This window comes from Sturnus vulgaris, chromosome 3 (genome assembly GCF_052056855.1).
Source record: "Sturnus vulgaris isolate bStuVul1 chromosome 3, bStuVul1.hap1, whole genome shotgun sequence".
Classification (NCBI taxonomy): domain Eukaryota; kingdom Metazoa; phylum Chordata; class Aves; order Passeriformes; family Sturnidae; genus Sturnus; species Sturnus vulgaris.
The window spans coordinates 17129799-17143873 of record NC_142245.1 but is presented as its reverse complement, the minus strand read 5'-3'; the positions used below and the strand labels follow the sequence as shown (position 1 = coordinate 17143873).

General features: G+C 38.0%; 1 protein-coding gene across 7 annotated transcripts in view; it reads right to left on the bottom strand.

The window, feature by feature from the left end:
• LCLAT1 (lysocardiolipin acyltransferase 1) overlaps positions 1-14075 on the bottom strand; it is a 111759-nt gene that overhangs the window by 47471 nt on the left and 50213 nt on the right. For all 7 annotated transcript variants that reach the window (XM_014877406.2, XM_088161076.1, XM_088161077.1 and 4 more), the window contains 2 exons: positions 11588-11734; positions 2979-3095 (listed from right to left, as the gene is read on the bottom strand). In XM_014877406.2, coding sequence (XP_014732892.1) covers positions 2979-3095; positions 11588-11734 — 264 coding nt within the window. The remainder of the gene's footprint in view (positions 1-2978; positions 3096-11587; positions 11735-14075) is intronic.

Below are 14075 nucleotides of genomic sequence, written 5' to 3'. Positions count from 1 at the left end.
ATGTGATAATTCAAAAATAAAACAATATTTTTACTGCTTTGGCACCTGAGCATAACGAAAGGAATTTCAGCTGGAATTTCCAGTCAGCTTCTACTTGGGTTTCTGTTTAGAAGAGTCAGCTTAGGGGGCAAGAGCTACCACTTAGAAGAACCAGAATGGGGAAAGCCAAGGAGATGTATTACCTAACAACTTTTATTGCTTTTTGGTGGACATCATATACATTTTTTTCCTAAGCTCCTATAGTCTCAGCAGTGACTTAGAAATCATCATAGCAGTATCTATGGGCCAAAGAGACCAAATAGTTGAAATAATGTCTATATAAGAGAGAGAAGCCAGCCAGAGGACTTTGAGTGCTTTTTGCCACCTATGGAAAGCAAAGAACAGATAACTGCTTGGTTTATACTGGCAGGTGCAGACAGTGCTTCCTCTAGGAATAAACTCCTTTGCACAGATACAGGCAAAATTTTATTGAAGGTTATCTTCATCTGATTCTTCCATTTCCTATTCAGAAGGGTCACTAATAGTTATTTTTCTATAATAACAGGTAATTCTTTCATGCTACAGCTTCTGATGCATATTAATCAGGCTTCTTGCCAAATTAAATTAGTTTCTTCACCATTTGAAAAGCAGTTAAACTTCTAATGACATTTTTCCCCTTTTTTCTTCAACTATTTTTAAAGCAAAATAATGTACTCAGGCCTGAAGAAAAGACACTTAAGCCTCAGGAATGGAAAACAGCCACAAGCCAAAATGTATTCACAGGAGAGCTATAGGGCAGTAAGGTTGTCATCTATGCACAAAAATACTTTCAAAGACGTAAACATGATGTTAAAACATCCACCACTCCCTCCTGCATGTTAAAGTCACACACACTGCATTGTGCCTGCAGTTATGAGGAGTAAAAAAAGAAAATAAATCTGTTTTTATGATTATTACTATGATTGTAGCACTAAGACAGTTCAGAAACAGGGTTAACACTATATCCCTTGACAGTCGTGGCTTTTATTTATTACTGCTAGTATCAGAAATTAGGATTGTAAAAAAGGTATTCTATCAGTTTAAGTTATAACTCAAACCAGAGCTGCACAACACCAAGTACCAACTGGGCCACCTGCATCTGAATATCAACCTTGATATCTGTACTGTAGAGATGAAAAGATAAGAGATATAGATTTGCACATCTATATAATATATTGAACTATTTTAAAGTCCAGCAACTACAACTGGGTTGTATATATATATATACATGTGTACAAAGAAACCCAAAACTTTTCAACATAAATGGTCCCCATTTCGCACACTTGGAAGCAGTTGAAAACCAATTCTTAAATTAACAATTAATAACCAAGTACTTTAAAATGCTACTTAAACTTCCTTCTCACACAATTTACTACATAATAGCATACACTTATAATACATACAGCTTATGATGCCTATCAAAGTACCCAATATCTAGTAAATTGAACACAAAAGGGACATTAGTATTTCACACAATATTTGCCTGCCTTAAATAAAAAGGAGATGTAAAACCACTTCAAAGGCTGGACTATTATGGTTTTTTCCCCCAGCTTTCTACTGCATAAAACCAGTTAATCAGCCTCAAATATTTTCCTTTTTATAACCCAACAGTCTAATTTGTAAAGATTGCTCATAGAGCAGTGGAAGAGAAAAGCATTTTTATAAAATTAGAAAATTACTGTAAACCACAAAGCTTGTTCCTGCAGCAAACACAGAAATATTTTTTAAGTTATTAATATTTTGAGTGGAAAACATTTCTTTAACTGAAAATTTATTCCAGGTTTGAAATACTGTTATGCACTAGGTTAACTTGATGCTGTGAAGTTTTAAGTAAATCAAGCTTTTGAAACTGGGTATGTGGCAAATTTTTTTACTACAGCAAACTGAGCATTCAAGAGAGATGAAAATCTAAGGTGTCCAGCTCTGAATGTGCAATACACAGAGTCAAATAGATCCGTGGGATTGTCCAGCTGGATGAAATTCTGAAGAGTTTGCAGTGAAGTTGGGATATCTGGCTAGGAGGAAGCAGGTAAAATGCAAGCCATCTGCTTAGAAGAGCCAATCAAAGATTCCAGCTAGCAAAAAAACCTACCAGCAGACCCCTATTCTTTTTAATAATCTCAAACTTCTTCTTTTGGCAGTCAAAATAATCAGCATGTGTTAAAGATCTAGAACTGCTTTTCCCTGAAGAACCAGCCTATAAAAAAGTCACTTCATATCTACTGTACGTGTTTATTTTCTTCAACCATATATCCTGCAAATTTTCACTCATCTGTACCTGAATCCCTACTACATTTGTACCATTTAAAGGTTACATCCTGATAGCCTCAAACCTCATCAAAACACCCATTCCCAAAACAACTCCCAGACATCTCAATGTAACAATATATCTTCATACTCTGTTCTCCTGATAAAAGGGACTCAGCCCTGACCCCTAGATTAATATTGGGATGAAAAAACACTTCTGGGTAAAAAGCAAGTAGCACATATTCTCTTGCCCACCACCCTGCCAAGCAGCACAACTTGTATTTCACACAACTTCTCCAGTTGTGAATCATCATCACCCAAAATCTCTGGCAGCACTGGGCAGCTGACTTGTTGCATTCCCAAACTGCTATGCATTGCCCTTGTCCATTTAAAATAACAATCTGTTTACTCAGCTCTCAGATTTAAACCCAAAAGCTTTTTCAGAGAGGGCAGTGACATACATGCCTGTGTACTCAGTGTCAACCACCCACTTGGGGCTGAGGACAGTACAGGCTGAACTTCCTTGGGATTTTTTCCACTAGTTTTCTGAGGTAAGACCGCTAAACAAGCTAAAATATTTAAAACAAAACAACACAAAAGTTGCTTTCATTCACTGCATACCTCCTGATGATATCAGTGTCTGTAATCAACTCTCTCAGATCTCTCCATGTAGCAATCATTTTAAAGGAAAAACAAGGACAGAGCAGGATTACCTTCCCTTAGACGCTCAACCACAAAGGTGAATCCGGTTGTTCGTGGGTGTAAGACGTACTCGTATTTTTTAAGTCCGTTCTTCTCAGCAAATTCATTACTGCGGGCTTTGGTATTGGCTGAGGAGAGAAGGGGAAGCACCACTTTGTGTTACTGTGCAAGGAGACCATGGATTAAATGGAATGATTACACGACAGGAACGGTACAACAGCAGCTCACACAGTATGGATGTGGAGGCAGACACAAGTGTGCTTTCAGTTGGCCATACCATGGTATGAGGAAGAGCCATGTGGATTGCAAGAAAAGCCTTTTTACCCTCTCATTTAATTTTAGCAAATCATCAGCAGATCTTTCATACTTATCAAATGCAATCTGAAATTTATAAATTAATAGTCCGTTAATAGTTCTCTGTACGCTTCAATACCCATTCTATAGTAAAATTTATTAATTGACTCAATTTTGTTTTGGGGATTTTTTCAACTCAAAAGGCACAACATATAGTAATTAGGCTTGATATGAACAGAAATACCCTGAAGTCAGTGTTTAATCACATTACACTTATTTCAGAAAGAAAACATTAAAAAGAGGAAAGCAGTTTATCGAATACCTTAAAATGGTATTTTACATCTTCGTTGTGAGCTCGACACATTTTATTCACCAATCTGTGCTGCACATACCTACCCCATTTTAACTTTTTGACCAAGCACCTCAGTGCCACAACATATGCCTGCCACTGTACAGAGTACATGCAAGGCAGTTGGAAAGCACTGTGGCCAAACCCCATGACAAATGTGTTCAAACCTCGGGTAATCAAAAACCTCTCATGAGAAAACCAAAGGCCTTCCAGGGCTGCTGCTCAGAGAGCAGCACTAAGCAAGGAAGACATGGACACCAAAGCACAAACTTCTGTAGACAGGTGGAAAGGAGGCAAATTTTTCTCCTGTGATGTGCAGGAGGCTCTTCCAAGCAGCCTCAGTCAACAGCCAAATGGACTTTGCTGGCTACACTCAGTTCTTTACTGCAGGTCCTGCTGTGCCTCCCCTGGGGCCAAAAGACAATGGACATATGCAGTGTTCCCTTGGCAACAAGGCAAAAATCAATTTGATCAAATAACTTATTTAATAACTCATATTTATGAAGCTTTACTGTTGCTTAAAAGACAAAATCTCAGCAACAGATGTAGGGAATAAAATCACTGCTTAAGCAATTTTTGTTTTAAGGCAGAAAAAAATCTTTTTTAAGGGTCCACAGTTAAGCTTAACAGAGATGGGACATAAAGTAATGGAAAACATATCATTGTTTAATCATTTAACAGAAGTGATACTTAGAGATAAATTCTTCCTTTTAAAAACCTCATAATTTTTTCCTGTGAAGGTACAATAGCACAAGTGAACAAATCAATGGCAGTGAGAGATTTCTTTTCTGGTGTAATGTAACATTCCCCCATCTTTATTTTTTTCCCTAAATTATATGATTTCTTTATTTATCAAAAATGCTAAAAAAGGTGCCCCTCCTAAAGGTTTGTCTACCAAATAATAAATGCTATAACACACTGCCACACTAAATATTTTTTCTCTGTGACCTACTGTTTCCATGCCTGAGTGCTGTTTTTCATACATGCAAGCCTTAAGATTCATTGCACAGATTTCCTGATGATGTGATTTGGAGGAAAGGAAAGCTGTTGCACGGTAGCCAAGCAAGTGATTCAGCAAAGAGGATCTAAAGATTTAATTCTTGCCAAATTGCTAAAATGTACAAATACTTGAAAAATATTACAACTACAAAAAGCATTGCTAAAATTACAGAATGTGTGAAATACTAGAATTACACTTGGCTATGTAACTTTAATTTATCTTCCCTTGGACATATACATTATGTCTTTAACCACGTGGTCAGAATATCTCTTTTTGTCTGCTCAACTACTACTCCATTCAATAGTGCAAATGACTATGCTGAATAAGCAAAGAGGGACTAGCCTTGCAGACTCCCACTGCAATGGCAAAACTTGCAAAGTGAGCCATGAGCCAGGCTTGGAATGGCTGAAGAGGCAACAGTAATCTGGTAATTATTAAATGCCCCTCCAAAAAAACCCAGGTTCTATCTCTTAGGTGCACCTAATTAGCTTAAGAACCACTTTCTAAGAAATGACACTGATGTTCCTATAAAAATACCCAAATCAAGAGTTCCTTTCCAGATTCTGGGATGATTCAAGTAAAATGTTTTAAATTAATTTATCACAAAAGTTCTTCAGGTAGTGTATTGTTGTTTCCAAAGGATGGAAGTACCATCTTCTTCATTTTCTTCATATTCAACTTCGGGTTTCACTTCAGAAAATTTGCAATCTGCAAATCAAGTCAATCAGAGCTTTGAGACAAGTACTGTATAAATATACATAATATTAAGCAGTCTGAAAAAAAATTCTAAGTTTTAAGCATCTCAAACTGCACATAGTTAGTGAACACTCAGAAAAACTATCTCTGTGTGTCTGCTTACTAGCACCTTGCTTCAGAGGGAGCATGAAAATGAACTCCTTGGTGTTTGCAAAACACTCTTATTTGCACCAAAGAATAACCAAGGAGCGAAAGGGCACCAATGTTCTCTGACTAAGACAGAATTAATGCTGAAATGAAGACCTGGGACCTCCAGTGCCTATCGCCTTGAAGTAATCATCTTCCAACTTCCTTTAAGTGCACCTCCCTCTACTTGGAAAGAACTCACTGTAAACATCTGCAAAACATCTTGCAAATTTCCCTTTACTACACTGCCTTTCTGAAAAGTGTGAACAGCTGGACATCGGCACACTGGCCAACACTATTCAGCTATTTCCTGACATTTGTATGCCTGTCTTGCCTCTGGACTGTAAGTTTTATATAACAGAGACTGTTCCCCTCCCCTTTTGCATGACCCTAGTGTAATGGGATTTTACAACTAGAATAATGCTCCCAGCTAATACAACGATCATTGTCATCTGGAAAAATCATCTCCCTCTCCCCTTCCTAACAACTATAAAGCCACAGGTCTTTTTGCATTAAACATTATTTATTACAGCAAGTCAGGAAGGTCAATGTGCTGTGATGATATACTGAAAGCGAGGGTATGATAAGCCTATACTCTACATAAAAACAGGAATGATGCCCTTCCTCCCCCTCCTGGCATTGGAAAAAACCCAGTTTCTCACTCTTTTATTACTTATGACTAAATGCTCTCAGTGCCATCTCATCCACTGTAAGGACCCACTGCTGTTTAGGATCCTTGTGCCAGACACCAGTGCCCAAACTTTTGGGGGGAGATTCAGAGCAAATTCTGCTGCTCAGAAACAGAGCCAATAAAAGGCAGAACATGTGGTGCTCCCAATTCTATGAAACCTAGAGGTTAGAAAACCAATCCAGGAAAATTAGAAACCCATTTTAATATCCTCTGCAACTTGAGGGAATTCACATAACAAGTGCCTCTTTAAAATCCCTTAATCAATAGACCAGGCTACACCGTCAGTGCTGCAAAACTTAAGCAGAACAGACTTTACTGTTCCATGGGCAAGTTTATAACAGTCTTGGGGGGGGGAAAAGTGAAAGATTCCTAAAAACTTCTTTAAAAAGAGGAAACCTATGTTCTTTTCTTCCAAACTACCAACACAAATAGCATCAAGCAGCTCTTGAAACAGGGCCTGGGAATGCACTCAGTTTGCCTCAGTCCCAAAAGGCCACTCACATCATTTGGTTGGCTACAGGTAATGTCCCCTATCTCCAAACCCTCTGAAAGCTGAGCAAGTGTTGCTTTCTAGGAACAAGTATTTTCTTTCTTACACTGTATTTAAGTCAAAGCCAATTTACTTCCCAAGTTTTTGCTCATCATTCCTATTAGGAGTATTTTAACCTGTTGGTTCTATTTGCTGTTAAAAACGAATAAGGAGAATAACTTATTTTTATGGAAAGCTGCCAGTTTATCAATTGAGGGTGATGTGAGACATTTCCAGAGTTGCTTCATACTCTGTCTCCTCAGGTCTCACTCCAACTTGCCTCTCCTCTCTCGTCTCCTACAGCTAATGCATGCAGCCCCTCAGAGCATGTTCTTTGGGGTGGTGACAAGTACAACTATGCAGTTTGAGTCTTTACACACTTCTGCAGAGCAGCTATTAAAATACACAAAAATACAAGAATTTAAGGGTTACGGTCAAACATTTTTGTGTTCCCATGCCACCTTTGGAAAATAATTTGATTATATTTTTTTCAATTTTTCTCCAAATCCCATTCGCCACACTCTAAAAGTACTGGAAAAGCTCAAAGTCAGCACTTTCTAGGAGCACCACACTTCAAAGTTTCATTTAAAGTAACTGAAGGAAGAAATGGTGCTAACCAATTTTCTTGATTTTTGAGTTACGGATTTTAAAGAAGGTAAATTGCTTTTGCTCTTGAAGAGCTGTGCATCAAATGAACAAATTCAGTTTTTTTAGTAAAATGGAATTTTTAGTTTTGTAAGAGGAAATTTGATATTAAGTACTACCTTTTCCTTTAACTTCACTTGTGATAAAAACATGCATGTTCTTCTATGACTTCGAGGACTCTTAAATTATATTAGTGCCAGACAGTGAAAGAATAAATGAGTACTCCAAAAGTCTCTCAAACTAAATAAAAAATAAAATCCTCATTTACCTATTAGAGGTTTGCATAGATACGATAAAGCTTTATTGGCTCACAGTTAATATTTTAAGAAAAAAAGGAAGCAATTTTTCTTACTTGTGCCACTTTCAACCTATTCCATGTTAGAGCAACTCCTGCAAGTGCTTCTGATCAGTATTTTCTTTGTACTACCAAAGCACATCACATTTACTAGCAAAGTTAAAAATCCAACTGCAGTTGATTGTTACCTTCTGTCATCCACATCATTCCTGCCAAATTCCGAACTTCAGCAAGCTTTCCTACTTGATTTTCAGTTGTTCCTCAAGGAAAAAAGCTCTGTGCAATCACACTGTCCACTCGTTTGTTCCCCTTAACTTTTGAAGCTATTGTCCCCTGCAAACAAAGTTTATCAGGGACAAAAGATTCAAAGATAATCGAGCCCAGCAGAAGCTTTAGAAAAAACCGGGAAAAGGGAAGCTTCTGAGAGTAGAGATGTGAATAAGGGCAAATCCAGGGCAGGGTCCATGGCTGTTTGTGTGCCAGGGCTCTCAGCACAGCATGCAGAGTCCGTCGGGTGACACAGGCACTGGCCAGGGGCAGCCACAGCAACGCCGCCTCTTGCCAAGGCAATGGCAAGAGCTTTGTGGAGGAAATGTCACACGCAAGGGAACACACGGAAAAAGGAGCAGCTGGCGTGAAGGAAGGACCACGTACAGGGATGCACACACAAATCCAGAGGAAATGAGGCTTTACCAGGCACAGAGCAACACAGCAACTTTTTTTTTTTTTTTTTCTGTCATTGCTTCCTGAAGAAGTACTCCAAACAAGCTTGTAAGGAACACCAAGAGAAACAAAAGAACAGGCAATATGGTGGGTTGTATTCCACCTTTCTGGAAGCATGAGACTCATGGTTGCTTTGTTTTCTTCAGGGCTTCCGAAAGTCTGGCTACATGTTTACCTGCTGAGGGCTTCTTTTTAAGCAATTACAATAAAAATACCTTTGAGCTTTAACCTTCAAGTACTCCAGAGTGAAAAGATGGCCAACCTATCAGAAATAAGTATACAATTATATAATTATTACCTCAGCCCCTACACAATCCAGTCTGTAAATACAATGTTCAGGGTTCATGACATTACTATTTCTAAGATTTATTTATGTAGTATCTTCCACAGCAAAGCACTTCACCACCTTAAAGCCAGGCAGTAGCCCATATATAAATACAGTCTTATTTTACATTTCTTTGAAATCTCATTTTTGAATGCCTAAATATGCTAAAAAGAAGAGTAAATCTATCATTGTCATGTGCCCACTGAGAGGATAAAAAAATGACAGCAGCACAGAGCTGCACAGCAACTCTGCAATTTAGTGATGTAGAATGTTACTCTTCATTTTAAGCACCGGAAGAATTTTGTTTTCAGAAGTAATTAGCAGTTTTGCCATTTGGTCAGAAAACAAGAGTCACTGCCTCTATTTTTGCAAAATGTTCCCTAGAATTTTGAGCAACTGTTCAGGACACACTTTATTTCTTATTCTAAAGGATGGAACATGAGGTTGCAACAGGTCCTAACATGTCAATAATGCAACAGTTTTCTGAAAATAATTTCTTAAAAATGGTACATATATTATGTTCTAGCATTCTCATATGGCATAAATATACTGCTTGGTCAGGATTAGTTTGTCAAGGGATTTTTTCCTGTCTCCTACAGTATTTCAAAATGTATATTAAGCAATATTTCCCGTGAAGACGATCAGAGTGGGAAAGCTATTTCCTTCCAGAGAAAAAATCCCAGGGTTTTGTCCATCTCATCTCTATTCATCCTTTTATGCACAAATGTAATCTCCAAGTGGCATTCCATACTTGATGGCAATTTAAGAGTGACAAACACAGGACAGCTTTGCATGTCAGAAGCCAGCACAGCAGTGTCCTATTGTCTTCCCTACCCATCACTCCATCCTTCCCACCATCCTGCTTCCTCCTGGGCCACTCACACCCACCTGTGGTGGCCTCAGCAAAACAGTACAGTTAGTGCATCTCCACTGAGCATTGTGAAGTTAAAGAGAACATGTTATACATGGTATAAAGAAAGGGAATCAGAACAACAGAATTATCTTACCAAAGGGAAAAAAAAAATCTATCAACAATATATGTTCAAAAATTCAATTAGGTTTTTTTATAAATTAAATACATAAACAAACTTGACCCCATGAGTTTCTCAGTGGATGGTATCAACAGCACATACCCAGGTTTAGCCTAAGTCATTTGTACCAGTAACTGCAGCACAGGAAAAACCCTGTGTTTCCTTAAGCAGCTTTACATTCAGGTGGGAGCATACTCACAACTGTCTTTTGGACTTTGCAGCACAAATGTTAACGCACTGTGGGTGTCTCAGTCCTCAGCCAAATCTTTTTTAAAGCTGCAGTATAAAGTTTCCTCAGTTCTTTAAAAATCTGTTGTCTCTCAGCAATATTAGATTCCTCTAGAGGTTAGGAGGCATACATAATTTATGGAATAAATTCCAAACAATCAAATTCTTTCAGGTATCTTGAGATGGAAACGTCTATTCAGAGAGTATGAGTGCTCTAAGGAGGTGTTTTCCTGATTCCATGACTAAGATAAAGATTGTACCTCATAATTTAGAGCTAGGAGGAGACAGTTTCTCATGCATTCAAAGAAAAAAAGTTGAAATGAGATAATTTAATAGAATCATTGAATAGTTTGGGTTGGAAAAGCCTTTAAAGATCATCTCATTCCAACTCCTTGCCATGGGCAGGCACATCTCCCACTAGACCAGGTTGTTCAGAGTCCTATCCAACATGTCCTTGAACACTTCCAGGGATGAGGCATCCACAGTTCCTCTAGGCACCTTGTACCAGGGCCTCACCACCCTTTTAGTGAAGAAAATTCCATCCTTCTTCCGAACTTTAGCTACAAGATAACCAATTCAACAAGAGGGATCATGTGAAGCAGTCCAAGAATGCTCAATGAATTTTATCCTCTTTAAGGAAGGCTGATCAAGTGATGACAATTCCCTACAGTGTGATAGCATCTGAATACTACATACATACCCATTTTAAGTATATTTGGAATACAGAAGAAAATATAGCACCATATGCTAGTTATTTTTATACCATATCTAGTACTTATTGACGTGGCTTTGCAATAAAATACAATTTAAGAATATCTGCAATGGAAAGTTTAGCAAAAATCTTTTAAATAAGCTAAAAGCTAGAAGCTTAATTGCAATTGATTTTCTATTTAAAGATAATGCTTATCAAATCAGGCATCATGCTGGAGGCATGAGCCACCATAGAACACTCATACGGTATTTTCTTTTATAGGCACTTGAGTTGTCTTCAACATTGATTAACAGCTTCCTAATGATGCCACAAGATACCTGTATTAAAGTAGATATTTGATTAAAATTAATACTACAGGGTCAAACTCATTCCATTTACTCCCATGATAATCTCAACGTTTGGGTTTTTTTTCAGAGATATTTTCCTTATAGAGCAGATACAGACTGCTTACAGTGTTTACATGGCCTAAGGAAAAAGTATCACCATGTTCCACTCTTAAAACATTAGGCTAGAAATCAAATAGAATCGTTATTCCTTTTCAACCACTCTTTCATAGGTATGAAATTATTTTGTCACAGTAATTCAGGAAATGGGAGCAAGTGAGTGAAATATTCCAGTTCTTGAAACCTGCTTCTGCTAATGCAGTGTATGTACAGTACTGACCAATAAAAAGCAGAGTCAATCATCAGATGCTTTGCAATGTAAGTTATTTCAAGAAGACTGGCAAAGTTTCCCAGTAGAACTGCGTTTGTGCCTCTCATATGAATCAGCACATTGTTTGATCATTTACTATCATTTCTACCACCCATGAGAACCAAGTCTTGCTCCTGCCTTGGACTTTCTTAAACTCTTTCCACAAAAAAACAAATAATGTCAATGTTGAGCGTTCCCTGAGAAGATGACAAATGCAGCCTACCTGTGAGATCAGTTCCCTCTGGAAAGATGAGGAGTTGTAGTGGTTCACGAATGTCACAGAAATAATCCAGCATTTTTTCAAAGTGACTCTTGTCATCTTCCCACTTTCTCTGAATGAAAACAAAGGCTGCAACCTGCATCGCCCAGCCTAAAGTTTAAAAAAATACACCTTTAGCAACATTTCACTCTCATAATTCCACAGTGTCGGTTATTCCAAAGAATTTTACAAATTATGTGAGACCCAATCTGCTACCCACCTGTCCTCAACTCTGATTAAGAGCACTTGGTTACCATGAAAAAGACTTTTGGATGAGTAAAAAAAGAATGCATAAATGCATTCAAAACTCAAAACACAAGTTACCAGATTAAGAACAGGGTCAGTTTTGTCCTGAAATGAGGTTGCAGCGAGATGGGGGTTGATCTCTTCTCCCAGGCAACATACATCAGGACAAGAGGAAATGGCTTTAAGTGGCACCAGGTTCAGATTGGACATTAGGAAAAATTTCTTCACCAAAAGAGTTGTCAAGCTAGCCCTGGGAACAAGCTACCCAGAGAAGCATTTGAGTCACCATCCTTGGGAGTATTTAAAAGCTGTGTAGATGTGCTGCTTAGGGATGCAGTGTTTGGGAATGTGCTCAGACTTGATAATCTTAAAGGTTTTTTCCAGCCTAAACAACGCCACGATTCTGTGAGGTGAAGCATTAAAACCAGAAAGTATCTTTGAGTGCTTTATTACATATATCTCCTTATAATTTTCATTACTCATAGAAGAAAATATGAAGCTTTCCTTTACACTTGATTATAGAATAAAAAACAAATTATATCTATTTGTTAGTATTAATACACACAAAGATTTGCAGCCTGCCATCAAACTGACAATGTAATGCAGTGAAGTAAGTGCAACTGCTGCTGAGCCTGCAGCTCCAGGGTCACACCCCATTATCTTCACTAAGTATTCTCGGCTCTTTTTGGCACAAGTATATAGTGTACAACAAATCACATAATATTACAAGTTCTGTCCATTAGCTCAGACAGAAGGATGAAAAATCAGGGCTCCAGCTCCACCACATGCCTGAGATGCTCCCTTCCTAAACAGGGTTCAGAAGAGCATGACATTGCCTTGCCACCGTACTTGGTGAGCTTGTACCTCATCAGAAACCTGCAGAGAGATCCTGCACATCAAAGAGAAAACATCACAGCTGCCCATTCTCCTCTTTGCTCACCGCCATTCTCAAAGCCTGTTTTTCCTTTGCTGATGACTTACAGCATGTTATTCTTGCCCTTCATTTCAGCTCCTCTTTACAGGATTCCTTTATATTGTGCTCACAGCAGTAGCTCATAAGGACCATATACCAGAAAACTACTTATTAAAGTCATTCATTTTTCAATCAACTTTGTAAGTCAGTCAGCCTGGACAATACATTACCCTGCTGCATTATCTCTTCTGCATTGGTTACAAATATTAATTGTTTTGTTAAAGATTTGTGGTCTATATAACGGGGTAAATACTTCTGATTTTTAAATTAGTAAAACAGATGGGACAGGAATAACTAGCATGCTGTCTGCAATCTGACCTAATGCATCTCAGATAATCAATGATACTCAGATAACTGAACAGTAGAAGTAGTTATATGACTTAAGAAATGCCCAGAATGCAGTCTCAGCAAATCTTTTCATATTTGCATACTATATTTGTGAAAAACCCTTTGTAAAGGAAACTCAACTCTGACCATCACATTTTATGTGCATTTATGCACCTATCACATTCCCACATCTGCAGTATGAAGAAGTGTCAGTACAGCTTTAATAACAGAGGCTATACATGTTTAAACAAAGTTTGCAGGAAAAAAAAAAGTACATTTTACAGTAACTTTAAAATAAGTGATGTAATTTAACTATGCTATCTTTTGGCATGTAATCATCTCCTACAGTTACAACACATGGCACAAAAATGGGGCCACACTAATATTTGAAATTGAACTACTCAGGGCTAGTGTTATATAGAGATGACATCTTTTCATACCAAATGGTGCCCAAGCATTTGGTTCCTCTAGAAGATAGGTGGAGACTGCACAAAGCTCCATCAGGGGAAATTCAGATTGGATATTAGGAAAGGTTTCTTCACTGAAAAGGGTGGTCAGTCACTAGAAAAGTCATCACAGCACCTTTGATCCTGGCAGAGTTCAAAGAACACCTGACTGAGGCTCCTGATCATGATTTGGCTTTAGGCAGTCCTATGAGGAGCAAGGAGTTGGACTTGATGGTCCTTATGGGCCCCTTCCAACTTGAGATATTCTGTGATTTTTCAAATTCATATCAAATATCAAATTCATAAAAATGGACAATGCAAAGGACAAAATCCCTCTCAGCAGAAACAGAGATGCCTTGAACCATAGCATTTACAAGTGTGAGAATGTAGATGCTCCACAGGACAGAGTGAAAAAATACACAGAGATTAGGAAAGTGCAGCTGTGGTTTCAGTGTTTTTC